General features: G+C 48.4%; 2 protein-coding genes across 3 annotated transcripts in view; both read left to right on the plus strand.

Annotated features, from left to right (window-relative positions):
- The first annotated feature begins 8377 nt into the window (after positions 1-8377).
- Positions 8378-9923, plus strand: LOC112646493 (agouti related neuropeptide). Its single transcript, XM_035716729.1, has 4 exons — positions 8378-8946; positions 9067-9199; positions 9382-9467; positions 9678-9923. The coding sequence occupies exons 2-4, from the start codon at positions 9070-9072 to the stop codon at positions 9858-9860; spliced, it is 399 nt and encodes a 132-aa protein (XP_035572622.1). The 5' UTR covers positions 8378-8946; positions 9067-9069; the 3' UTR covers positions 9861-9923.
- A 681-nt stretch (positions 9924-10604) lies between these two features.
- Positions 10605-25614, plus strand: part of ATP6V0D1 (ATPase H+ transporting V0 subunit d1) — a 39354-nt gene continuing 24344 nt past the window's right edge. Inside the window, exon 1 of one of the 2 annotated variants that reach the window (XM_025426530.3) lies at positions 10605-10844. In XM_025426530.3, coding sequence (XP_025282315.1) covers positions 10715-10844 — 130 coding nt within the window. In that variant the 5' untranslated portion in view covers positions 10605-10714. The remainder of the gene's footprint in view (positions 10845-25614) is intronic. The other variant, XM_049109669.1, reaches the window with a different exon arrangement.

Raw genomic sequence — 25614 nt, forward strand, 5'->3', positions numbered from 1 at the left:
CTACCAACTGAGCTAACCAGGTGCCCCTTGCTGTTTTAATTCACATTTCTCTATGAATTAAACTCCATATTGAGTGATATTGAGCACCCTTCCACATGCTTATTGACCATTTGGAAATCGTCTTTTGTGAAGAGTCTGTTTTAGATCTTTTTCCATAAGACTATGGAATTCTTTACATATTCTGCAGGAGTCCTTTTTTGTTTTTTTAATATTTATTTATTTGCCAGAGTGAGAGAGAGAGTACAGCAGGGGGAGCAGCAGGTAGACGGGGAGGGAGAAGCAGGCTCCCCACTGAGCAGGGAACCCAATTTGGGGCTTGATCCCAGGACCCTGGGATCACAACCTGAGCTGAAGGCAGATGCTTAACCAAATGGGCTACCCAGGCGTCCCCCTCTTTTTAAATATATGTAGCACAATGTTCTTTTTCCAGTGTGTAACTTATCTTCTCATTTTCTTAAAAAAAAAAAGATTTTATTTATTCCTGAGACACAGAGAATGAGAGAGAGAGAGAGAGAGAGAGATAGATTGAGGGAGAGAGGCAGAGGGAAAAGCAGGTTCCATACAGGGAGCCCGATGTGGGACTCGATCCCGGGACCCCAGATCATGCCCTGAGCCAAAGGCAGATGCTTAACCACTGAGCCACCCAGGCGTCCCTATCTCTTCATTTTCTTAAATATCTTTAATTAATGACCAGAAGTTCTTAATTTTAATGGAGTCTAATTTATCAACCTTTGATGCTTAGAGCTTTCTGAGTCTTGGGTTGTTTTGTTTTGTTTTGTTTTTTTTCTGAAGTAGGCTCCACACCCAATGTGGGGTTCAAACTCATGACCTCCAAATCAAGAGTTGTATGCTTCACTGACTGAGCCAGCCAGGAGCTCCCTTTGTGTCTTGTTTAAGAAATCTTTGCCTAGTCCAAGGTTAAAAAGATAGTCTATGTTTTCTCTAAAGTTTCACTGTTTTACCTTCGCAGTTATGCTGATGCTCCATTTCTTTTTTTTATTTTTTTAAATTTATTTATTCATGAAAGACAGAGAGAGAGAGGGGGGCGGGGGCAGAGACACAGGCAGAGGGAGAAGCAGGCTCCACGTAGGGAGCCCGACGTGGGACTCGATCCTGGGTCTCCAGGATCACGCCCTGGGCTGCAGGCGGTGCTAACCCGCTGAGCCATCCGGGCTGCCCTGATACTCCATTTCAAATTAATTTTTGTGAAGGCTTCAAAGTACAGGTAAAACAGATACTCACTTACTTGCTCCAACACCATTCCACCACTTATGTAAGTTTGCATAATTCATTTTCAACCATTCTTCTTTTCTAACATAGGGACATGCAACATGCATTGCTTTAGTTGCAGCCTATTAGTTTTGATATATTTGATAGTATTTCGTTATCATTCCATTTGAAACATTTTCTAGTTTTCTCTTGTGACTTCTTTGATTCATGATTATTTAGAAATGTGTCCAAGAGCATAACGACACTCAGCACAGTTTTGGCATGGTACTGTGCCCACAGCCTCATGGGGGCTGAGTTGAATGGAGGTGGAGTGGCTGCTTGCTTTTGTCTATGCAGCTCCTGGGAGCCCTGCAGGTGGGTGAACATTTTCCACCGCCAAGGTGTGTGGGGAGACACTGTGGAGTAGCATGCCTAATAAGTCTCCTGCCCCACTGTGTGTGTGTGAGTATGCACACACACCCCATCCTTCTCCAGCTCTAACATATCCTCTGAGCCATGCAAGAAGAGGGAAAGCAGGCCAACCCCTTCTTAGGTGAGTGATCAAAACTAAGTCACTTAAGCTGTAGGCCAGTTTCCTGATCTGTTAAAATGGGAATGGTTTATTTCAATGTTCTGCTAAGAATTAAATGTATGGGATAGGAGTCTTGCCGTGGGACACTGTAAACTGATAGTAGGTAAAGGGATGAGGTAGGGAGGAAAACGTGTTCTATGCCAGATCCTGACACAAACTCTGGCTTTGACCAGACTTGGAGAGGAGGACCCCTACCTAGGGCTTAGTGGAGATAGTTTACACAGGGCCTACAGGGGGAAAATTGGGAAGTGGGCAACGGGGCTACTGGCAGAGGGGTACCCTGAGAGTTCTTCCTCCTATGCTGGGCTGGGCCTTGGTGTTGTGTGAGAGCTGTGCTCCAGAGGTTTAAGCTAGGAGGTTATTCTTTCCAACCAAGGTCCCCAGATGAACACTCCTCTCAGGACTCAACCTCCTCCCAGGTCCTATACCTCTATCTCCCAGGCCTTCTCTGCAGCTGGAGGCAAAAGGGATGGGAAGGGGTAACAGCAGAAAGGAAGGGGTCCAGAGACCCCTGGGAGCTGCTGCAGCTCTTGCTGCTTTCTTCAGCTGGCCCTGGGCTCACCCTGAGCCTGTCAAGTCAGAAACCAGTGCAGTTCTGTGCCCAGTGCCTTAGGAGCATCTCCACGGCCATGTCCAGAGTTCTGCAGTCTCTGATCTTACCTGCACAGAACCCAAGTGGCAAGGATGAGCAAGATGGAGCACTCCTGGGGTTTTAGCAGAAACAGTAATTCCTGGGTGCCTGGGTGGCTCAGTCGGTTAGGGATCTGACTCTTGATTTCAGCTCAGGTCTTGATATCAGGGTTGTGAGTTCATTTTTTTAAAGATTTTATTATTTATTTATTTATTTATTTATTTATTTATTTATTTATTTGAGACACACACACACACACACACACATACACACACAGAGGCAGAGACACAGGCAGAGGGAGTAGCAGGCTCCATGCAGGGAGCCCGATGTGGGACTCGATCCCTGGTCTCTGGGATTACACGCCAGGCTGCAGGCGGCGCTAAACCTCTGGGCCACTGGGGCTGCCCAGGGTTGTAAGTTCAAGCCCACATTGGGCTCCATGCTTGGCGTGGAGAAGAAAAGAAAGAAAAAGAAGAAAATAAAGAAAAGAAAAGGAAAGGAAAGGAAAGGAAAGGAAAGGAAAGGAAAGGAAAGGAAAGGAAAGAAAAGAAAAGAAAAAGAGAAGAGAAGAGAAGAGAAGAGAAGAGAAGAGAAGAGAAGAGAAAGAAAAAGAAAGAAAAAGAAATAAGGAATGAACTAAGAAAGAATAGTTTCTGGGAGGACACCTGGGTGGCTCAGCAGTTGAGTGTCTGCCTTTGGCTCAGGGTGTGATCCTGGGTCCAGGGATCGAGTCCCGCATCAGGCTCCCTGCAAGGAGCCTGCTTCTCCCTCTGTCTATGTCTCTCTGTCTCTCATGAGTAAATAAATAAAATCTTGGGACACCTGGGTGGCTCACTGGTTGAACGTCTGCCTTCTGCCCAGGGTGTGATCCCGGAGTCCCAAGATCAAGTCCCACGTCGGGCTCCCTGCATGGAGCCTGCTTCTTTCTCTGCCTACGTCTCTGCCTCTCTCTCTCTCCGTGTCTCTCATGAATAAATAAATAAAATCTTTAAAATAAATAAATAAATAAATAAATAAATAATAAATAAATAAATAAATAAAATCTTAAAAAATAATAATTCCTAGGTAACCCAATGGTTCCTGTTGTGAAAACACCTTTGTTCTTGGGGCTTTAGCTGAGCCACTGAACATCCTCAGGGAGTTGGGTTGCTTCCTTCCATGGGGATAGGTCAGAAACAATGAAGGGGACATCCTGGGCACACCCCCCCCCAACAGTGCCATGCTTCTGTGAAGGGTTGCTGGGGACTCAAATTGCACTTATCCAGAGATCCTGTTAAATGTAGGGGTCCTCTCCTCACCTGGAATGGAACAAGCCCCTCACCACTTTGTGCTGGCTTACTATGAGTGTGGAGACTGATGTCTGCCTGTTTGGACATGTTGACAGTGAGGAATCACCCTGAGACAGAAGGGGAGGGGCTGCAACACCCTCAGAAACAGAATATTTCACACTGCTGGCAGGTGGGAGAAGGACTGGCTACCTCTCCAGGCATCTGGGAGGGGACACTGGATTGTAGATGTCTTCAGCAGGGGCTGGGGTTGGAATTTAAGATGGCCTTTGCCATACCAGGAGGGCTCAAGCATCCAGACTGCAAGCCACATTCTATGAACCAGGCTGGCTGGGCCTTTTTGTCTTTGGCATCCCTGGGCCTTTGTGACATTTCATCTAAACACTCCAGCCACAGCTCAACTGTTCTGGGTACTCCTAATAAAGGGCCTACTTCCAGCACTGAAAGGACTGTAGGGGAGGGGGACAGGGAGTTAGACCAAGGCCTGAAGGTATGAGGTATCTCTGGGCCTGAGCTTCCTTGTAGTCTGTCCACCAGCTGTCTCTGCACCTTGTTCCCTTCTCTTTTGGCTTGGCTCCAGCCTACACTTTCGCTGACAACAGGAAAGCCCATGAAGCCTGTCTGATCTCAGGATCAGGAGTTTCAGGTCACCATGGCCTCCAAGTCTAGCTTGGGCAAAATGCCTTTCATGCAGCATGCACTCAATAAATAGTTCTTGTATGGATGGGAGAATGGCAAGTGCTGGAATTCGGCATTCATGCAGCAAACATGACTCTCTCTTCTAGGAGCACCTGATCACAGTGAGATCCCTCTCAGCTGACATCTCAAGACACCACCCCAAAATAACCCCTATCCATCCTAATTCCCCTCCCTGGATAATTGAGGGGATCACCCCTCTCCAGGAAACCTCTGCCTTTTGGAAGTCCTACAGATGAGCCACAGGGGCAAGGGCAGTGCACTGGGTGGGGGGCTGGTTTTCAGAACAAAGTTGGAGTAGGAGAGCCAGTGGGTGCTCTGCTGCCTCCTGCTGGACAAAGCAGGAACAGTGCCCTTAGAGATGTGAACTCCCTTGAATAGGAATAAGAGGAGAGGTAGGGGTCAGGCCCCCCTCCTTGTCCTCATACTTGGTCTCCAGCACATAGCAACCACATTCTACTCTTCTCCCTGAAGTCAGGGTCCCTATGTTTGGGTCTCTCTCCAGCCAGGTAGGCTCTGCCTCGCCCCAGGTTTCTCAAATCCTCCACCCAGAACATTTCTAAAGGTCTTTTTTGTCAATAAGCGTGATCATGGGAACATCAGGGCAGTTCCTGACCAATAAAATCATCCCCACAGTATTTATGCTCATTAGCAGATGAAACGGGCTTCCGAGGGGGCTTTTATAGACTACTAGATGTAGGCGGCTGTGTTCGTCAGGAGGAAAGATAAATGTAAGGATCAATAAACCCAAGGGAAATAGAAAATAGTAGAAAGGCAGAAATTTAATTGTAACAAAATTTGATAAATCAAGCCAAAGATTGGTTATTTGCAAAAACAAAATTTGGTTAGTCAATGGAAATTTCACTTTAGACAGAGGTACCGATATGCACATAGATACACAGAGCTATGACAAGAAACCCAACAATGTTTTGGGCCAATTAAGCGGTGGTGGGAGGGGGATAGGTGACACAGCGCTGGTGGGCAGGAGGATGATGAGGGTGAGAAAGGATATAAACAAATGTTGATTTCTTCTTCTGGACTCAGCCGGGTGGCAGGAGAGCTGCTGGGCTCTTGTGATTATGGTCTGAGCCTATGCACACTCACGACAGTGATACAATGTGGAGGTGGCTATAGATGTTTGCCGATTGACTCACTGACTGAATCGACTCTGGGAGTAGCCGACTCTCTGACCCCAGGGGAGCGGGGAGAGAAAAGACTATTGACTGCTTACCAGGCTGGGGCTCGTCAGGCAGGAACCAGGCTTGGGGCAGAGCCTGTATCAGTGTTAAGCTGTAGAACCAGGCAGGTTGGTAAACTATGTTCCTGTTATGGGTCCAGGAAACTTAACATTGTCCTTTGTCTGGCTCCTCCCTTGACTCTTACTCAAGTTTCATGAGTGAGTAAAAGTTTCCTCTTCCAGAAAGCCTTCCGAGCTAACTTCCTGCCCCTCCCTCAGCTGGGGTTGGTGCTTGTATTGGTCCTATTTGTTCCTGGGGCATTCTTCTATCAAAGCATTTGTCCCACTGCATTTAAAAATATATATTTTATTTATTTATTCATGAGAGACACACAGAGAGGCAGAGACATAGGCAGAGGGAGAAGCGACTCCATGCAGGGAGCCTGACAAGGGACTTGATCCCAGGACTCCGGGATCACACCCTGAGCCAATGGCAGATGCTCAACCGCTAAGCCACCCAGATGTCCCTATCCCACTGCATTTTAAATAATTCTCTTCGGTTTTTTAAATTATATATGTATATATATTTAAAGATTTTATTTATTTATTTTTAAAAATATTTTATTTATTTATTCACGAGAGAGAGAAAGAGAGAGAGAGAGAGACAGGCAGAGGGAGAAGCAGACTCCATGCAGGGAGCCCGATGTGGGACTCGATCCCAGGTCTCCAGGATCACACCCCGGGCCGAAGGTGGCGCTGCACTGCTGGGCCACCGGGGCTGCCCTTCTCTTTCTTTGTTTTATGTTTTTATTATGAAGATTTTCTTTTCTTTTAAAGGATTTTATTTACTTATTCATGAGAGACAGGCACACAGAGAGAGGCAGAGACCTAGGCAGAGGGAGAAGCAGGTTCCACCCAGGGAGCCAGATGTGGGATTTGATCCTGGGACTCCAGGATCATGCCCTGGGCCGAAGGCAGGCACCAAACCGCTGAGCCACCCAGGCATCCCTATTATGAAGATTTTCAAACATACACAAGGGTATGGGCAGCCTGGGTAGCAGTAATGGAATAACAAAGCCCAGGTACTCAACATTTTTCAATTTCAACAAATTACCAACTCGTGAAAATTTGCTTCATCTATACCATGTCCTGCTCTTCCTCCTACTGGAGGAATAATTATTTCATATCATTTTTATCAGTAAATACTTCATTATATTTCTCTAAAAGATAAAGCTACTTTTAAAAATGCTATTGAAACCACAATATCATCACAACTTAAAAAACTAACAATTATTTCTTAATGTCATCAAATATCCAAAGTTTATGTTTCTCTCATCATCCTACTATGTTTTGACGGTTGTTTTTCTTGACTGTCTCCCCCACTGGACCTGACGAGGGACTTGGGCTGCCCCTGGGGGTGCTTCAGCCCTTGTCCATCACTGCCCATGTCTTCTTCACCTGCACACAGGAAGACAGTCACTGCTCTGTAGATGAACAAAGACACTGAGTGCCTGAGAGGGATGAGCATCCTTCCTCTAGAACATAATAAACTGTTCTTAGCCTGGAGACTGATCAGGCCCAGCCAAGCGCTCACAGCCCCCACCTCAACTCACCTGGGGCACCTTTCCAAAATCCACATGCAGTCCCTGCTCTCCACCTCCAGCTTTTCAGCCAGAATCTCTAAGGATGGGGCCAAGGAACAAGAATTTGGGGAAACTGCCTCGGGTACATTTGATGTATTGCCCTTCCTGAGCCCTCAGTGGCCCCACCAAGATGAAAGCTTATCTAGCACCTGATGCCTTCACCCTGCACTGCTCTGAGAAGAGAAAGCCCTGGGGTAGACAACTGGGCCCAGATCTAGCCTCTGAGAAAGAAAGGTCAATATCAATTGTTAGGAAGGCCTTGACACCAGATCTATTTCGTGAGAGTCATCAAAATAGCCAGCAGCATTGTCAAGGGAAGAAATGGGGATGGCCCTTTGCTGGATTATCCAGGGACCATCTCCTCAGAGAGGCTTTCCCTCACTCCCCAGCTTCCTCCTCCTGGGCAGTAGTATGTGACCCTCAGAGCTCCTAGGACTGTTTACCCTGTGCCAACCACAAGTGAGCCCAGGGCTAGCCTGATACCAGTAGAGACATCAGTGCCCATCTGTGAGAGAAGCTGGCACAGCCCCGTCATCTGCAGAGTGGCCTCCCCCCATGCAACTGAACCCCCAGACTGAATGTTGGTGTTGAAGGCCAAAGGCTGTCAAGATGACAACATATGGTTTCCATCAGCTGCTGGGAGGACTTCGTCAGGGCTCATCCTGGGCAGAATGGCTTGTGTGAACCAAGACTGCAAACCCCAACAACTTCTTTATTCTCCTACTGCCACAGGCCAGCTCAGTTTGTACACTGAGGCCTCGAAGATAATTCAGCCTGTACCCCTTTCCCAGATGGGCAAGTGTGTGTTAAAGAGTCCCTCCAGAGGGGAGGCAGGGGCAAGTGGACACCTGTGTGTCCTCGCATCTTCACAAAAGGGAAGTCTTCACCCTGGCCTCGTGCTGATGAGACCAGGCGTAGGCACAGGCCTGACAACACAGGGCGGAAGGGAACAGTCATTAGCACTAATGAGACAGGCAGCCTGAAAGCTTTTTACTTTGAAGCTGCTCGCCCACCCAGGGAACAGTCCGTTCTGCCTCTCTGGCTTCCAGGAACCCCAGGCGGAAAAAGGTTTGGGAGAAGGAGCAGGGGTGGGGGTTTTGGAGAAGCCTGGAGGGACGAAGGGGCGGGGGGAAGGACCAGGGATGGAGGCAAGAGGGCTTGGTTTTGGTTAAGTGGACTTCTCCCCTCCATTTTCCCTCAAAAAAACCCCCAAGGGTCTAGGTCTGCACCCAACTCTGGCCACTGGCCCATCACCCTCTTCAATGCCCTTGACCAAAGTTCCTGGAAGCAAAGGAAACAACATGCCACACAGGGTCTGAGTGAGCTTCTCCGGGACCACAAATTAAATTAAGATCTCAGGGCTGTCTGCCTTGTTATAACTAATGGCTCCAGCCTATCCAACCTCCCCACCCCTACCCAAGTTCCTGTCCTGCAGAAATTTGGGGGTTCTCAGCACCCTATCTTGTTCCCAAACTTTGATTGGCACCTGGGGACCTCACTCAAAATTGAAGATGGGCACACCTCTTATAGAGCATCCAAAAGCCCAGGTTGCAGGGAAAGAGGCCGGAGCTGTGCCCCCACACTCTGGGGAGGGCCCCTTATGCCCTGGCTGCAGGCAGCAGTCACGTGTGGGGCGTTCATTAGACCCTGCCATATAAGCTGAGGGTGCGGAGTGGCCAGAAACTCTCCAGGCAAGGATCCAGCAAGCAGAGGTAAGTCCTCAGATTGGACAAAGACTCCTGACCTAGGGGAGGTCTCTGTCTGGGGTAGGGCACCTAGAGGGTGCATTAAGGATGAGAAGGGACTGAGTGGTGGGTCTTACTGCTGGCCAGGTCATGCTGCCTGCAGTGCTGCTGAGCTGTGCCCTGCTTCTGGCACTGCCGCCCATGCAGGGGGCCCAGATTGGCTTGGTCCCCCTGGAAGGCATCAGAAGACCTGACCAGGCTCTGTTCCCAGAGCTTCCAGGTCAGTATGGGCAGGGGTGGAACTAACTTGAGCCTTGATACTCTCTGGCCACAAAGTATCCTGCTTTGGTATGCCCCCTCCTTCCCCCTTCCCAATCCCAGGCCTTGGAGGTGGGTGCTTTGTGGAGGGGCAGGGGCTGGGGAGGGGGAGGGGTGGTTCTGCTCTCACATCATCTGTTCCAGGCCTGGGCCTGCAGTCCTCCCTGAAAAGGGCAACTGCAGAACAGTCTGAAGAAGCTCTGCTGCAGGAGGCAGAGGCCTTGGCAGAGGTAACTGCTCAGGAAAAGGGGGGAGGCCACAGGCCTCGGGAGGGAACATCAGGCATCGCCCCCTCTCTCCACCTCATGACCTCCTCAGCCCGGGTGATTCTGCAGACTACTCCACACTCCACTGCCATTCTGCCTGGATCGAGCCAGGTGGCATCCCTGGACCTGCCTTCAGGGGCTCATGCCTGCAATTCTGCTCCCCCGCTTCTGTAGGTACTAGATCCAGAGGGTCGCGAGCCACGCTCCCCGCGTCGCTGCGTAAGGCTGCATGAATCCTGTCTGGGACACCAGGTGCCGTGTTGCGACCCATGTGCCACGTGCTACTGCCGTTTCTTCAACGCCTTCTGCTACTGCCGCAAGCTGGGTACTGCCACGAACCCCTGCAGCCGTACCTAGTGGGCCAGCGTCGGGGTCGGGGCTGTACACGGGGTAGCGAATAAAGGCTGGGACCAACCCCAAGGCTGTGGCGTTATTTCGAAAGCGGCTGTCGGAGGTGGGAGGTCATGGAGGTCACTGCACGGATGCGGGCTGGAGCCAAGACATCACACACACACACCTACCCCAGGGTCTAGGCTACCCCGTCATCTGAATCACTTACATGCACGCTCTCACAGTGCCAGGCGCCGTTGGGGAGGCAGAAGGGCCAGGCCCCAGCCCTCCAGAATCTTGTACAAGAGACGCGGCTGCAGCGCGCAGGACACGTAGGGGCTGTGACTCCTGGCGGCCGGCACATTAGGCTCCAGGCCTGCTTGCAGCTAAGGGGACCTGTGACCTCAGCGAAATCTCCCCCCGAACTGTAGTTCCCTTCGGGAGAAGACTGCCTCAACAGTCTGGAATATTTCCAAGCATAAGCACCGCTTATTCGCATCTTTACTGGGCCTGCCCCTCGGTGCCAGGTGCACCAGCCTGGGGGGCTGGGGGGAGCCAGAGGGCCCAATGGAATCGCCGCGGCCACGTGCGCCACCACGCGGCCGGCCTCAGACACGCCACACTGCTCAAGCCCGTTAGTGAGAGGCTCGCCTACCCCAGTCGCGCAGGCGCCAGAGGGCCGACGCCTGCGCAGTGCTTTCACGCGAAACCGCCCGGAAGCCTGGCGCCCCGAGGGCCCCGCCCCTCGTGGTCACGTGAGGCGCTCGCGCGTCACCTGACCCGCTTGACAGCCCGCTGCTGGCGCCGAGTCAGCTGATCTGGGAAGCGAGCTGTCCGCCGGCCGATCGGGGTTCTCCGGTCTCGCCGCCCCCGCCGCAGCCATGTCGTTCTTCCCGGAGCTTTACTTCAACGTGGACAATGGCTACTTGGAGGGACTGGTGCGCGGCCTGAAGGCCGGGGTGCTCAGCCAGGCGGACTACCTCAACCTGGTGCAGTGCGAGACACTCGAGGGTGAGCCGCGGGGCCGGGCGGCTGGGCCTTGAAAGGCCGGCAAGGACGCTGGCCCGGGCCTGAGGGTTCCGCGATCTGGGCGGGGAAGCCGGAGGCGGGGGTTCCTGAAGGGCCTGAGAGGACTCGCTGGGAATCCAGGGGCCGATGGCGGGCGCCCCGGAAGGGAATCTCCCTGCGCTTGCGACTCGGCACGGGCCCAGACGCAACCAAGGCTTTAAGAACCGCGGTGGTTAGCCTCTGCTGGGGCCGCCGCTTCCCGCCCGTATGCCTGCCGTGTAGTTTATAAAGAGGGTGTCTCGAGAGTGGTTGATCGGTGGTGCAAGAGGTGCCCATACAAACCTCTTTACCCTGACGTAGCCAAAGAGTGGCCCAGGGGCAACTCTTAGGGAATCTAAGCGCGCCCCCCCCCCCCCTTTCCGCCTAATGTACACCAGGGCATTTGGGATCACTGTCTTGGCCTTGCCTTGCGGGGTGAGCCTTCCTGGAGAATTGCTGAGCCAACCTAGTGAGAGTTTCCTCCTATCGACCCCACTGGCTGAGCAGTCTCCCGAAGGCAGTGGTTCGGAGAGCGAGAGGTGGCCCTCCAAATTTGGAAGTTCCTACACTTGTATTTGGCTAATAAATCCCACCTCCTCAGCGAGAAGGTTGCCTGTTGCAACAGGATTTAAAAAAAAAAAAAAAAGCTCAAGAATGATGAGAAGCTAAGTTCCCCTTTCTTCAGCTCCAAACTGGGATTGACCCCTTTAGGCACAGCTGCATCAGATATACTGAATTAGAGATGTCCCCGAGTCCCCACTTCCCCTGTTGATAGTGAAGGGCATTGTGGTTGGGATGTAAGTTCCCGTTTCTGACCCTCAAGAGCAAAAGTACTGCTGGCTCCATGGTTGGTAGTTGGAGGGGGGAGATGATTTGCTCTCTGAAGGAAATTTTTTCATCAAAAACTTACTGAGGTTAAAAGACAATTCAATTTTTATTTTTATTTTTTTTTAATTTTTTTTTTTTTTTAATGATAGTCACAGAGAGAGAGAGAGAGGCAGAGATACAGGCAGAGGAAGAAGCAGGCTCCATGCACCGGAAGCCCGATGTGGGATTCGATCCCGGGTCTCCAGGATCGCGCCCTGGGCCAAAGGCAGGCACCAAACCGCTGCGCCACCCAGGGATCCCGACAATTCAATTTTTAAAAATCAGTTATTGTTTATCTTGCAAACTAGACCAGTAAAGTGAAAATAAATACTTAAGAAATTTAAAACTTACTGAAGTTAAAATGCAATAATTTTGGGCACTGATTTTAACATAAACATAGGAGAAAAGCTGTCTGCCTTGTGAGAGTGGAGATGGGAAGGAGAGGAGAGCACTCTAGGGTGCTGCCTTATAGGAGCCTGCCAGCAATCCCATTTTCCTCACTGAGAGGGAGGCTGCCTGGGGCAGGGCCTGGCACACAGTTGGCATTTATTATGAGTTTTGTGGACTGACTGGGACTGGAGATCTTTCTTTGCTTAAATCTGAAGCTGAATACCATTTATGACCAACTGGCATTTGGTAAAGTTGTTTCTCTTCTAGGTTTTCCTCACTCATGGTGCTGTCTGTCCTTCCTCCTCCTGTAGAGCTTCTGGGGGCACTAGGTTCCCATCTTCCCAGCAGCCTCTCCACTATTATCTTCCATAAATATCTACCCTGCAATGCTGCTCAGCACATGGCCTGCCTTGTGGTACCCCACAAGGGGTACCACATTCAAGGATTTAGACCTTTAGGGTCACATTCAAGGATTCCCTAGCTCTTCGACATGTGCTCCTTTCCCTTACCCAAGCCACCCTCCTCAACTCTTGGCACACATAGTGTGGTGGATCCTGGGGTTGGACAAATCTGAATTTTAGACCTTTAGGGTCACATTCAAGGATTCCCTAGCTCTTCGACATGTGCTCCTTTCCCTTACCCAAGCCATCCTCCTCAACTCTTGGCACACATAGTGTGGTGGATCCTGGGGTTGGACAAATCTGAATTTTAATCCTGGCCCTGCCAATTCCTGGATTACCCTGGACGAGTTATTTAACACCTCTGGCCTTGGATTCTTCATCTAGTATATTATCACTTATTTCACAAGGTTGTAGGATGTCAGCCAGCTTTTACATATAAACCCTTAGTCTAGCAACAAACACAGAGTATGTTCTAGGTAAGTGTTAGCTTTTTCTTTCACTACACTGCATCTGCCATTGCCTCTGTATCCTTATCCCCATGAAGCCTAGTGATTCCCACCCTTCAAGGCCCAGCCCCAGTAGTACCCCATCTTAGAACCCCCTTGTGATCATCCTAGGCTAGAATGTTGTTCCCTCTACCCAATTACAGCTCCTGTGGTTGTCTGTGCTATTTTCATAGAAGTTTCTTTCTAAAAAAAGATTTTATTTATTTATTCATGAGAGACACACAGAGTGAGGCAGAGACATAGAGGGAGAAGCAGGCTCCCTGCAAGGACCCCGATGTGAGACTTGATCTCAGATCCCGGGATCACGCCCTGAACCAAAGGCAGATGCTCAACCGCTGAGCCACCCAGGCATCCCTTCCTAGAATTTTCTTGGCATAGAGTTTGGGATTCTTGGGATCCTATTTGCTGGAGATGCTTAAGAGTTGAAGGGTCTGGGGATAACCAGAAGCAGAAGGATGACCAGAAACCCCATTATCTTCTATAGAAAGTCCTTCTGCTTCTGCAAGTGATACCAGAGGCCTCTGTTGTTGGGTGTTTTTGCCTATCTCCAGAGGAAAGGAGAGAGGGGAGGGGAGATCAAGAAAGCCTTTGGTGGGGATCCCTGGGTGGCTCAGCGGTTTAGCGCCTGCCTTTGGCCCAGGGCGCGATCCTGGAGACCCGGGATCGAATCCCACGTCAGGCTCCGGGTGCATTCTCCCTCTGCCTGTGTCTCTGCCTCTCTCTCTCTCTCTGTATGTGACTATCATAAATAAAATAAAAATAAAAATAAAAAAAGAAAGCCTTTGGTGCCTAGTAAGATCTGTAGACATGTCCTGAAGTGACAATATTTCCAAAGAACATGTTTCAGGTGTCAGATAGTTCCCAGAAGGCCCAGGGCATTAGGCAGTGTGTGTTGTTCTGCAAGGAAGGGCAAATGCATACCCTCCACCACGCCCTGGACCTTTCTCTCTGAATTCCACCCCAGCAGGGCATCTGCCACTGACCTCTTCTGCTAAACACAGTCTTTTGAGACCTCTGAAGCTCAGAAGTTGTCTCTATTTTCCATCTTGTGTGATTGTCTATACTCAGAGGTAGGAGAAAAAAACCTGGAGAGGTCTAACCCTTTGATTAACTGAGGGGACAGAGCTAGGTGGTCACAAAAGCACTTTTTATTTATTTTTATTTTTAAAAATATTTTATTTTTTGAGAGAGAACACAGCAGAGGGAGTGGGAGAGGGAGAAGCAGACTGCTTGCTAAGCGGGGAGCCCGATTCAGGGCTCAATCCCAGGATCCTGGGACCATGACCTGAGCTGACGGCAGCTGCTTAACCAACTGAGCTACCCAAGTGCCACATCACAGAAGCACTTTTTAACACTGTGTGTTTCTGGATAGATATGTGGAGTACCTTCTGGGGGCTGAGTCTTGTGCTGGAAATTGTGGGGAAGACCAGGTAAGCTACAGATAAAGAGAAATCATGCAGTGTTACTCTGAATGTTTTCATTCATTCAGCGTATACTTATGAAGCACCTATTTTATGCCAGGTGCCATGATAGGGGCTGAGATGTTTTGTTGAGTGATGTTCTCTTGACCCTCATAGTCTGGCAGTGGAGGTCAGTGTGGGCAGGGGGAAGACATTAAGAGAAAAGTGTAGCATAGAAGTTACGAACGTAGGCTTGCTACTTCATGGCTCTGTGGCCCTGTAACCTCTTTGTCCAGAGTTTTATTGTTTTTAAAATCGTAATAATAATGGCACCTACTTCATAGGCTGGTTATGAAGTTTAAACAGGATAATTCATAAAAGCACTTTGCATGAATTTGGCACATGGCAAGTGTTGAGTTGGTGTTAGCTGCTATTTTATTTTTTTAAGTTTTATTTATTTTATGTTTAGATTTTATTTATCTATTCATGAGAGACAGAGAGAGGCAGAGAGACGGGCAGAGAGGGAAGCATACTCCCTCCAGGGAGCCCGATACAGAACTCGATCCCAGGACCCTGAGATCACGACCTGAACCAAAGGCAGATGTTCAACTGCTGAGCCACCCAGGTGCCCCTTTGAGTTTAATTTATTTAAGTAATCTCTACACCCCATGTGGGTTTTGAACCCCAAGATCAAGAGTCACATACTCTTCTGACTGAGCCAGCCAGGTGCCTCATTACTGTTATTTTATAAAGTAGACTAAATATGTAATTTCATATTAAGGGTGATACCGGTGAAAGTGACAGTGAAGTGACAGAGAATCACAGGGGAACTTTATTTAGAGAGTGTGGTGGGTTAAGGTCCTGCTGAGGAAAGGATATTTGAGCTGAGATGTGAACAGTGAGGAGGAGCCAGCCATGCAGAGAGCTGGGGCCGGGAGAGCATTTCAGGCAGAGAGACCAGCACATGAAGGCAGAAATAGCTGGTCCAATCAGGGGGACCAAAAGGAACCCTGGGACGGGAATACAAATCTTCTGGGAACCCATACCCTTATTTTGAAAAAAACAGGCAGAGCCCAGGGAAGGAAATCCCTGGCTCCTTAGCACATAATACGGGGGCAGATAGTGATGCTATGGAACGCCACTTTCCACAAAGGCCTGCCAGATTTGGGATTGTTGGATGTATTTCAGGCATTAGGAGCATATGTAGTGCTACTTTTTTTTTTAAGATTTTATTTATTCATTAAAGACAGAGAGAAAGGGAGAGAGAGAGAGGCAGAGACACAGGCAGAGGGAGAAGCAGGCTCCATGCAAGGAGCCTGATGCGGAACTCAATCCCAGATCCCGGGATCATGCCCTGAGCCAAAGGCAGATACCCAACTGCTGAGCCACCCAGGCATCCCTGTAGTGCTACTTTGATGTTCAGATGTTTGCTCATTCAGAAAACACTTCCTAAAGGCCTACTGTGTGCCAGCCCCTGGGCTTTATAAGTGAGCCAAGCAGGTATTTCAGGCATTACCATAGTTCTTAGCTTTGACCCTGGGTTCAGCCTAAGAGCATTGCTATTAATTTGTTTGACTGGACACAGGGAATTCAGGTGTGAGTGAGGCTCCGGCTCTGCCTTCCAGAATTTTTTCCCTTCCTCTTTAAAACTATCTTTAGGGCAGCCCCGGTGGCGCAGCAGTTTAGCGCTGCCTGCAGCCTGGGGTGTGATCCTGGGGACCCGGGATCGAGTCCCACATTGGGCTCTTTGCATGAAGCCTGCTTCTCCCTCTACCTGTGTCTCTGCCTCTCTCTCTTTCTCTCTCTGTGTCTCTCATGAATAAATAAAATCTTTTAAAAAAATAAAATAAAACCATCTTTAAAACTATTATTGATACTGTCAAACATATACAAATTAAAAGAAATAGTATGACGATCCCATAAGTAATAATCATCTAACTGCAACAATTATCAATTCTTGTCATTACAACAATTATTAATCTTGTTTCAATAATAGCTCCACTTACCCCTCAACTCCTAAATTATTTTGAGGTAAATCCCAGACAATACGCCATTTCAGCTGTAAATGTTTCAATATCTTCGAAAAAGGTCATGACTAATTATTTAAAAAATCACTGTGATACTGTCATTTCACCTTTAAAAGAAACAACAATAATTTGTTAATGTCATCAATTATCCATTCAGTGTTCAGATTTCTAGTTATCTCAAATTTTAAAAATATGATTTATTTCAATTAGGATCCAAATATGATCCATACCTTTTGGCTGGTCTTTTAATATGTAGGTTCTCTATCTCTCTTATTTTTTCCTTTTACTTATTGAAGAAACTGGTCATTTGATTTATGGGTTTTCCCTCCATCTCAATTTTGCTGATTACACCCTTGCTATATAGTGGGAAATGTTCCTTCCTTGTTTTTCCTGTAAATTGGTAGTTAGAAAAAGAAGCTTGATTAGATTCTAGTTCAACTTTTTTTTGGAAAAAAGAATAATAAGTGATTTTGTACTTCCATTGGGAGGCACATAGCATCTAGTAGTTTCTCTTTTTGCGATATAAAGAATCTTGATATTTATTGCCTAGAACCATTATTTCATTAGGTGTTGCAAAAACAGTGATATTCTATGTTTCCTTCTTTGATTACTAGCTTGAATACTTCTATACTAGGAAACTTCCACTCATCAACTACTTTGTTACCCTTAAATACAGTCTGTGTCAGTGAGGTAGGGTAAATACTTGATTCTTTCCTATATTTATCAGTTTTATCCTCCCACCTATTTATCAGTTTTCAAAATAATGAGTTGGTTCTCCAACATCCTTCAAAGATACCTAATAAAGTTTGTTCTTTTTCTTGGTATAGTATCATAATGTACATAGGATTTTGATATATTTGTTGTCTTTCAGTATTTTTATTGATGCTCAAAATTATCCTTTGGCCAGTGGGAGCTTATTCAATGGGCTACTGAGTCTTTTTGACACAATCCTGTAGCCTTTGAGAGCTTTCCTTACTTTGGAAATGTCAATATGTTCTAATCTTACCTTATACATTTCCTGACCCAGACTTAGAGTCCCCCTTTCTCTTAGGAGATCTGTTTCTTTTTTTTTTTTTTAATGGGAAAATGGTATTTAGAGATCATAATGAATCTAAGGGGTTCTCTTTGCTACTAGATTAGTCATTGTTTCCAGGGTTTTTCTATGGATTAGCTTCTTCTTAGAAACATAGAAAATAGAGACAAGCCTATGGCTAGCTGAATAATGCAGCCATATTTCAGCTGATGGGTAGCAGATGCCAGTTTCTTAATTTGGAATGGAGGCTCTACCTGACAATTGGGCCAGTCAGGACACCTCCTTCCTGTTATAAAGGGTATAATTAACATTCAGGAGGGGGAGAGCCGGTGAATTAGATGCTCAGGGACTACGGTTGAGGGCTCACACGTATGGTATGCTGGCTGTCTTCCAAAACACTTTATCCATCTCTGTTCTGAGTTGCTTGTTGTCTTTTCATTACAACATCTCCTTTTGCATTTCAACATTTTTTCACAAGAAGAAGAAAGGAAGAAAGCAAGACTCCAGGCTGGGATTGACCAGTCACCATCACATGAAACTGCAGATATAGATGGTGTCTTCCAGGAGTGGCAAGCCATTCAACACTAACTGTGATGTGGCAAGAAATGTGGCTGGAGAGTTAGAGAATCAGCTTTTGAGGGATTGCAAAGGCCATAGAAGAAGTGCTTTGTCCTAAGTAGGGGATGGGTGAGTAAAACTACTGGACTCATACTTTAGAGTGTACCTGCAGTGTGGAAGGGGGATTGGAGTGGGGGCCGTGCCACAGGTGGGAAGAACTACTTGCAGGGTTTTATAAGTAATCCAGGTCAAAGATGATGGCAGCTTGCCTTGGACATTGGCAAGGATCATCGTAGGGGAATCTTAGGAAGAGGAATCAATAGGACTTGAGGGGTTGGATAAAGAGCTAAGGAGGCAGGAAGAGTCAAAGCTCACAATTCTTATCTCTGGTGTAGGCAGCTGTGTAGGTGACAGAAATGATAGTGGAATGCAGAAGAGAAGGTTGGAGAAAGAGTGAGAAGATGGGATTGAGGGATCTGTGAGCCATCTGAGTGACAATGTAGAGGTGATTTTTTGGTGCTCAGGAGTGAGTCTGAGCTTTGAGGACAGCTTTGGGAATCAGCATAGAAGTGTGGCTGCTGCATCCAAGAGACAGCGTAGAGTCAGAAAAGTAGAAACCCAATATGAGACCTTGCCCCAGGAGAGGCTTCAGTTAAGCAAGGGGTCCTGCCAAAAAGGTGAAAGGCATCCCCTGAGAGGTGGGCAGCCCTAGCAGAGAACCTGAAAAAAAAGGGTGATGCACGCCAAATGTGGCCAAGAGAGTAAAATAAAGTCAGACAGCTTTTCACTTCGTTTTGCCATTCAGAGGTTGTGGTGACCTTAATAAGAAGAGAGGAGAGTGGAGCCAGAAAATGAGAGCAGTGGGGCCAGAAAATGGAGTGTATGGGCAGAGATAAGATAACATATAGATAGAACAGAGCTCACTGGGGAACTAATCCCAACTCAGCCACTTACTGCCTTTGTGACCTTGGGCAAGTCTTTGTCCTCAGCTGTACAGTAAGAAATGTTAATAGTATCTCTTCAAGATATGTGTGAAGTGTAAGCACAGGGCCCGGTACCAAGTGAATGGTCAGGGAATCCAGCTGCTCCCACCAAGGTCAATCTCTCCTACTACTCCTAAGAGATAGGCGCCATGCTGGGCTTGAATGGGTCACAAAAACATGTTACACAGGTCTTGCCTGGAAGCAAGTGTGCCTGACTAAGGGGCAGAGAGCATCGAATATTTGGTAGGCACAAGGTAAATTTTAGGGGGATGGGAGCAGGTAGATAAAAGGGTGCAGGGTTTCTTTTTGGGCTTCTAAAATTGATGGCGGTAATGCTATACAGTTCTGTGAATGCATCAAGACCTGTTGACTTGTACATTTTAAGTGGAAAGTTGTATGGCATATGAATTATATCTCAGTAAAGCTGTTACTAAAAAAAGTCAACCAGGCCAAGGAGGTGGGAAGAAGGAATGACGTTAGCAGTCTCGGAAACATGAAACTTCAGAGAGTATCAGAGGAGCTTTAGAACCTGGGAAGAGAGAATAGAACATGTGTCAGAGATGTGCAGGGGTTGAGTATTGATAAATGCATCAGGCTGGTTCATGAAAGACTTTGAGTGCCTAGGACACAGCTCAGGAGAGATGAATGTTATGATAAAAAAAAAAAAGAAAGAAGGAGGAGGAGGTTAGGTTGAGGCCAATGTATGGGAAGTGTCTAAAGGTTTCTGTCTATATTCTTGCCTGGAAATATTTCCTGTATTGCATTTTTTTTTTTTTTTTTTTTTTTGGTCAAAGGAGACTGTATTGAGTTGGTGACGTTAGAGGGCCATGGCTTGGACAGGAAAATGAGTTTGGCTCTGTGCAAAATTCCTCAGAGTTGGACGTATTCTGACAAGGAAGAGGTAACACAGTCCTGACAATCCACTGGCCACAAGCGCGAGAGAGGAGCTCAGGGGCATTGGGAGAAGACTGTGCAGAAGGTGGTAACCTGGGAGAGTTTGCACCATGGATCGAGGGGAACAAGTACCTTGATTCTGAGCTGTGAGAGCCTGGCCCCACACACACCTGAAGTTTTTCCCTCAGTGTTTGAGGATCTATGTGTCCCGACTGCCCTGGGCAGTGGCATTGCTGAGTGAAGAGACCCCCAATACCCAGGGATGGATGAGCTGGCATGGATCTTTGGTGATGACTTTGGCTACCTGATACTTTGTTTGTTCCTCTCCAGCTTGCTGCTGCTGTCCAAGAGGAGGAGGCCCCAGAGTGGGGATGGAGGCTCGAGAGAGGCAGGAGAGAGGTCTTGCTGCCATGAGCCAATTGGACTTAGTCCTTTAGTAGATGAAGGCAGGGGGAGTTGTGAAGGGGAGTGGGAGGATGATGCAGTTAGAAACTTGGTCTGTGGCTCTGGAGGATGGATTTAGGCAGAGCTAGGCTGGAGACAGGCCACTATTCCAGCTCTTCAGGTGAGAAAACAGGGGCCGAACCCGGGCAAGGAGTGGCATAAGGAGTTGGAGGACTGGGCCAGGACTCAGCTTAGGGGGATGAGATCCACAAGATTGGGCTGGTTTTCATTCAGTTTTCATTTCATCCCTAGGGATGAAAGGGGTTAGAAGTCAGGCCTCTGACTTCATAAGTGACTAGACTAGGTACGTACTGGAAGTGCTTCTGAGATGGGGACCAGAAGAAGAGGAGACAGTTTGGGGTGTGAATGGGGTAGCAGAAGAGGAGGTGTTCTGTCTCAGATGTGCTGAGTCGGAGTGTCTGAGGGAGGTGGCCGTGTGGGTCTAGAACTCAGGGGAAACAGCACTGAAGATACCAGTCTGGAGGTCATCAGAATGCTGGCTGGCTGGCAGCATTTCAGCCCACTCTCGGCCATCTGGTGGCTTGCAGCCAGGGCAAGTCTCCCTTAGCGGTCCAGTTCTGCCTGTGAGTCCTGCCAGGAGGCTGGAGAGCAGCCCTAAGGACAGGCCAAGTGGACACAAGCATGGTCTGATGAGGACACCTGGCATGGAGCCTAATTTGGCAAGTGGCACAGAGAGTGCAACAGCCAGGGATTCCCCTGCTGATCCCTGCTGTGCGTTCTCCTGCACGACTGGACGTGACATTGGTTTTGTTTTTGTTTTTGACTAAGCGCATTTTTTTTCGATTCCAAAAAGTAAAGTTGGTAGAAGGGTGACTCAGTGTGGACCTTTTGGGGAACAGGTTTTCACCACCTTGTTAAACATTGCACGTGTATGTACTCTGTATCCCCGCAGCCCCACTTACAGGATTGTGTCCCTCTAGATTAGCCCAAGATGGCATGTTTAGAAATACTCACGTCAGCCTTGTTCCTAATTTCAGCCCATTAGAACCAGTGGAATATTCATCTACAGGGATATGGTTAAATAAACCATGGTCTGTCTTTACATTGGAATACTATGCAAGTGCTCAAAGCCTGAAATTTTGTAAGGACTGATTTAAAAATATACTGTTAACATATTCCCATTTTAGTAGAATACTATATGCACATGGAAAAGTGTCTGGAAGTATAGATACCATGTGGTCTAGGGTGGCAGCCTCTAGAGAGAGGGATTGAAGAGGCTGGGAGGGGAATATGTGTATTTTTATTTTATGTACTCTTTTTATTTGCAGTGAACACATATTTTATAATTTAAGACATCTGATAAAAATATCTAAAATAAGGGAAATTAGAACATGTTTAGATATATGAAGAGAAGCTACTCACACCCAACAGCCATCTAGGATGAGACCTCTGCTGGTGACCCTGGGCATTTGACTTCCAGATTTGGTTCACAGCCTGGTGGGGCTGGTCTGAGTCTCAGGGAACCCCCATCAAGCCCCTTCTCTTTACACCTGAAGATTCAGAGCCCAGGGGATACTTGAGGGCCCAGCAGGGCTGGGCACCTCTGGCTAGTGACCCGGCCACAACCAGGGCTCCTGTCCAGGTACAGCTCACCTGCTCACCTCTCACCTGGCCATTTTTCTCTTTCCTTCTTCACCAACCCCCTCCTCCTTCTTGCTTTTCCTTTCTTGATTACATCTTGCGCCGGCATATACTTTAGCACAGGACCTGATAGCCGCTATTTCACAAACCCTGCCTCAGAGGTCATGTCAGAACTTGCTCTGCTGAGTGATAACACACTTTTCCTTGGATTTATTCTGTGATTTCTTGGGCCTGGTTTCTGAGGTGGAGCTAAGGTTTGTACCCAAGCCTAGGTAGGGCCTTTTGGGGTGGCCTCAGCATAGGCAAATATGAGCCATCCAGGACCCTTGAAGATAGGCTTTCTGGGTGGCCAGGGTTTCTGGATGGTAGCGAAGGAAAGGCCTCAACATCTTAGTTTAAATATTTTGCACACCACTCTTCTGGAATGTATTAGTCTCACTTTCCTGCTTTCTTAGTGGTGCACACGGAGCATAGCAGAGCTTCTCCCACTCCAGGGCTGTTAGACTTCAGATGGCAGGAACCACTGTCCCCGAGGGCCCAAGTTTGCTTATGATACTTTGGTTCCTGCCCCCCGCCCCAGGCTGCGCACTTGCCCACCCTCCTGTAGTCAGGGTGCCTGCTACAGCATCCGGGGCCCTTTTTCTACCTCATAGCTGCTCTTGTACTTTGGACTCAGCGGTCAGACACACTGCAGCTCACCAGAGGGTCTGCATCAAAAATGAACAGGTGTGAGGGCATGAAGTAGTGGTCTCTCCTATTAATCATCTGTGCCTGCTTAGCATCAGGCTCCTCAGGGTCTCCCTGGGTCACCAGGAACTTTCTTGAGTTCTGTAGAAAGTGGGGCATCAGGCACTCCATGGCTTCCTTTCCGGCCAGCTATGTGATGCGGAGCATGTGATTTAACACTCTGAAGCTTATTTGCCTGCCTATAAAATGAAATCTTGTGCAGACTGTGAGCACGGTACCTAGCCAGAGTGCATCCTCGACAGATATTTCTGTGATTAGATGAGTAATGCCTCAGTATGGGTGCTGGCGGACTGTTAGGCTTTGGTGTACAGGGGAGGAGTGCAAAGGCCCCAATCCTGGAGGGGATGTGCCATGTCATGGACTGTTCTGTTTCTGGGTAAAGCACTGCTTTTTGAAATTTTTTAAAAATTGTATTTTTTAAAGTAGGCTCCACACCTAGTGTGGAGGCCAACATGGGGCTTGAATTCATGACTCTGAGATCAAGAGTCAGATGTTTAACTGACTGAGCCACCCAGGCACCCCTAAAGATTTTTTTAAAGATTTTATTTAGGGGTGCCTGGGTGGCTGAGTTGGTTAAGCGCCTGCCTTCAGCTTGGGTCATGACCCCAGGGTCTTGGGATTGAGTCCTGAGTAGGGCTCCCTGCACATCAGGGAGGTTGCTTCTCCCTGTTCTCCTCCCCGTCCCCCCGCCCTTTGCTTGAGCTCGGGCTGTCCCTCTTTTTCTTAAATAAGTAAAATCTTAAAAAAAAAAAAAAAAGATTTGGGACACTTGGGTGGCTCAGTGGTTGAGCATCTGCCTTTGGCTCAAGGCATAACCCCCAGGTCCGGGATCGAGTCCTGCATCTTGCTTCTTGCCTGCTTCTCCCTCTGCCTGTGTCTCTGCCTCTCTTTCTCTTTCTGTGTCTCTCATAAATAAACAAACAAACAAACAAACAAACAAATAATTTTTTTAAATAAAGATTTTATTTGTTAGGGGGAGAGAGAGTGTGTGTGCATGCACATGAGAGCACAAGCAGACTTCTCACTGAGCAGGAAGCCCATCTTGGGGCTCAGTTCCAGGACCCCAGAATCATGACCTGAGCTGAAGGCAGATGCTTAAGCAACTGAACCACCCAGTCATCAGGCACCTACCCCTAAATATTTCAAGTAACCACTATACCCAGCATGGGACTCAAACTCACAACCTCAAGATCAAGAGTTGTATGCTCTACCAACTGAGCCAGCCAGGCACGCCAGTGCCTGCTTTTTTTAGATATGGCATTAGGCAGTAGAGGCGGCGTGGGGGTGGAGTGGAAAGCTGGATTAAGGGATTTTGAGACTTGAGCTGGGAAGCAGGAGTGTAGGGGACTGAGGATGCCCAAGCTTCCTCTGCAGTCTCTCCAGTTTTGCTCCTCAAAAGGTTCTGTCTTCAATGATGCAAGACAGACCAGTGCCTCATGACCAGATTTAAGCCCACCTTGTCTCCATTCTGGCTTTCCCAGGCTTATATCTACCTCAGGCCTCTTCCATGTTCTTTATGACACATTCCTGTGTGGCTTTGTAGGTGCCTGCAGCCTCCTCTCCCAGGGATCACTAGCTGGGGAGAGATAGGGACCAGAAGTCTGAGGCAGATACTAGATTGGAGAGCTGTGTTGAGAGGAAGAGTGGATCCCCTTCGCTGTTTACAAAGCCATCCTCCCTGTGGCCACAAGGGGGTGTGCCATGACCACTCAGCTGCTAGAGAACAGGGGAGGGGTGTGTGGCTGGACTCCTGAGTCAGCCAGGCTGCCTCTCCTCTCCTCTGCACAGCATCTGCCTGTGGCCGCGTCCCTTGGGACTCTGTCCTGGGCCCTGCTTCCCTCACCCAAGTCCTAGTTGGCCTTCTCAGATTAAGTAGGACTCACGGCTCAGTGTCTCCTGTCTGTCCATCTCTTCCTGTCCTCACTTCTCTGTGCCCCAGCTTCCTGGGTTGGGAAGGAGGAGGCCAGGGGAAATTCTCCGAGGCTCTCCACCTTGGTGCTCAGTGCACACTGCTCCAGCCTTAACCATCACCATCAAGCTGTCCTCATTGCCCCCAACCTGGGTCATGCTGGTAGCTCTGAATCAGCAGCAGCTGCAGCAAGTAGTAGCTATGAACCAGGGGTCTTACAGGCTCCAAGCAGGACTTTGAAGCTGCCTAGGATCAGGGCCATATTTCACAGGCTCCCAGAAGCATCACTCTTCCCCACGTGGCCTCCACTCTTCCCCTGCAGCCCTGATCCCTCCAGGAGAGGGAAGATTTATCCTCAGGACAGACTCCTTTTCTCCCAATGTTCTTCAGCACTTTAGGGGACACATAGGTGTGCATGTGGCACATAGAGGTGCATGTGAGTAGAGTGACTCTGGGAAAGGTCCAAACCAGACACCCCAAACTCTGTAGGTACTATAGGTACATACAGTCACACTGGAAAGGGCTTACTATTAGGTGACTGACAACTCTCCTCTTCTACTCTGCACCCCAGTTTGGGGGACATTTCCGTTGACCTCCCTGGCTGCTGCCTCATCTAACACATACTTGGCTGATTTTTTAAAATCTGTTCTGCGCTGGCCTTCCTCCTTTTTTTAGAGGCAGGAAAATCAAGGCTCTGATGGGCCGCTTAGTAGGTTTGGCTGCTGTTCTGTAGCCTAACACGTGCTCTGTGTGTCTCCATCCAGCACTCTAGCTTGAGGGCCTGGAGTGGGGCTGCCCCCATGTGAACTTGAGTGGTCCTGAAGAGTGGCAGGCAGACTTGTGGCAGGGGAAAGGGATGTGTGGAGGAACAGCCCCAACTGAGTGCTGGGCACTGCTTTCCTGGCCAACTTTGGCCTAGCCCTGGGCACTTGCCCAGACCGTGTGTCTCCTTGGCTACTCAGGGAGCGACTTT

This window comes from Canis lupus, chromosome 5 (genome assembly GCF_003254725.2).
Source record: "Canis lupus dingo isolate Sandy chromosome 5, ASM325472v2, whole genome shotgun sequence".
NCBI lineage: Eukaryota > Metazoa > Chordata > Mammalia > Carnivora > Canidae > Canis > Canis lupus.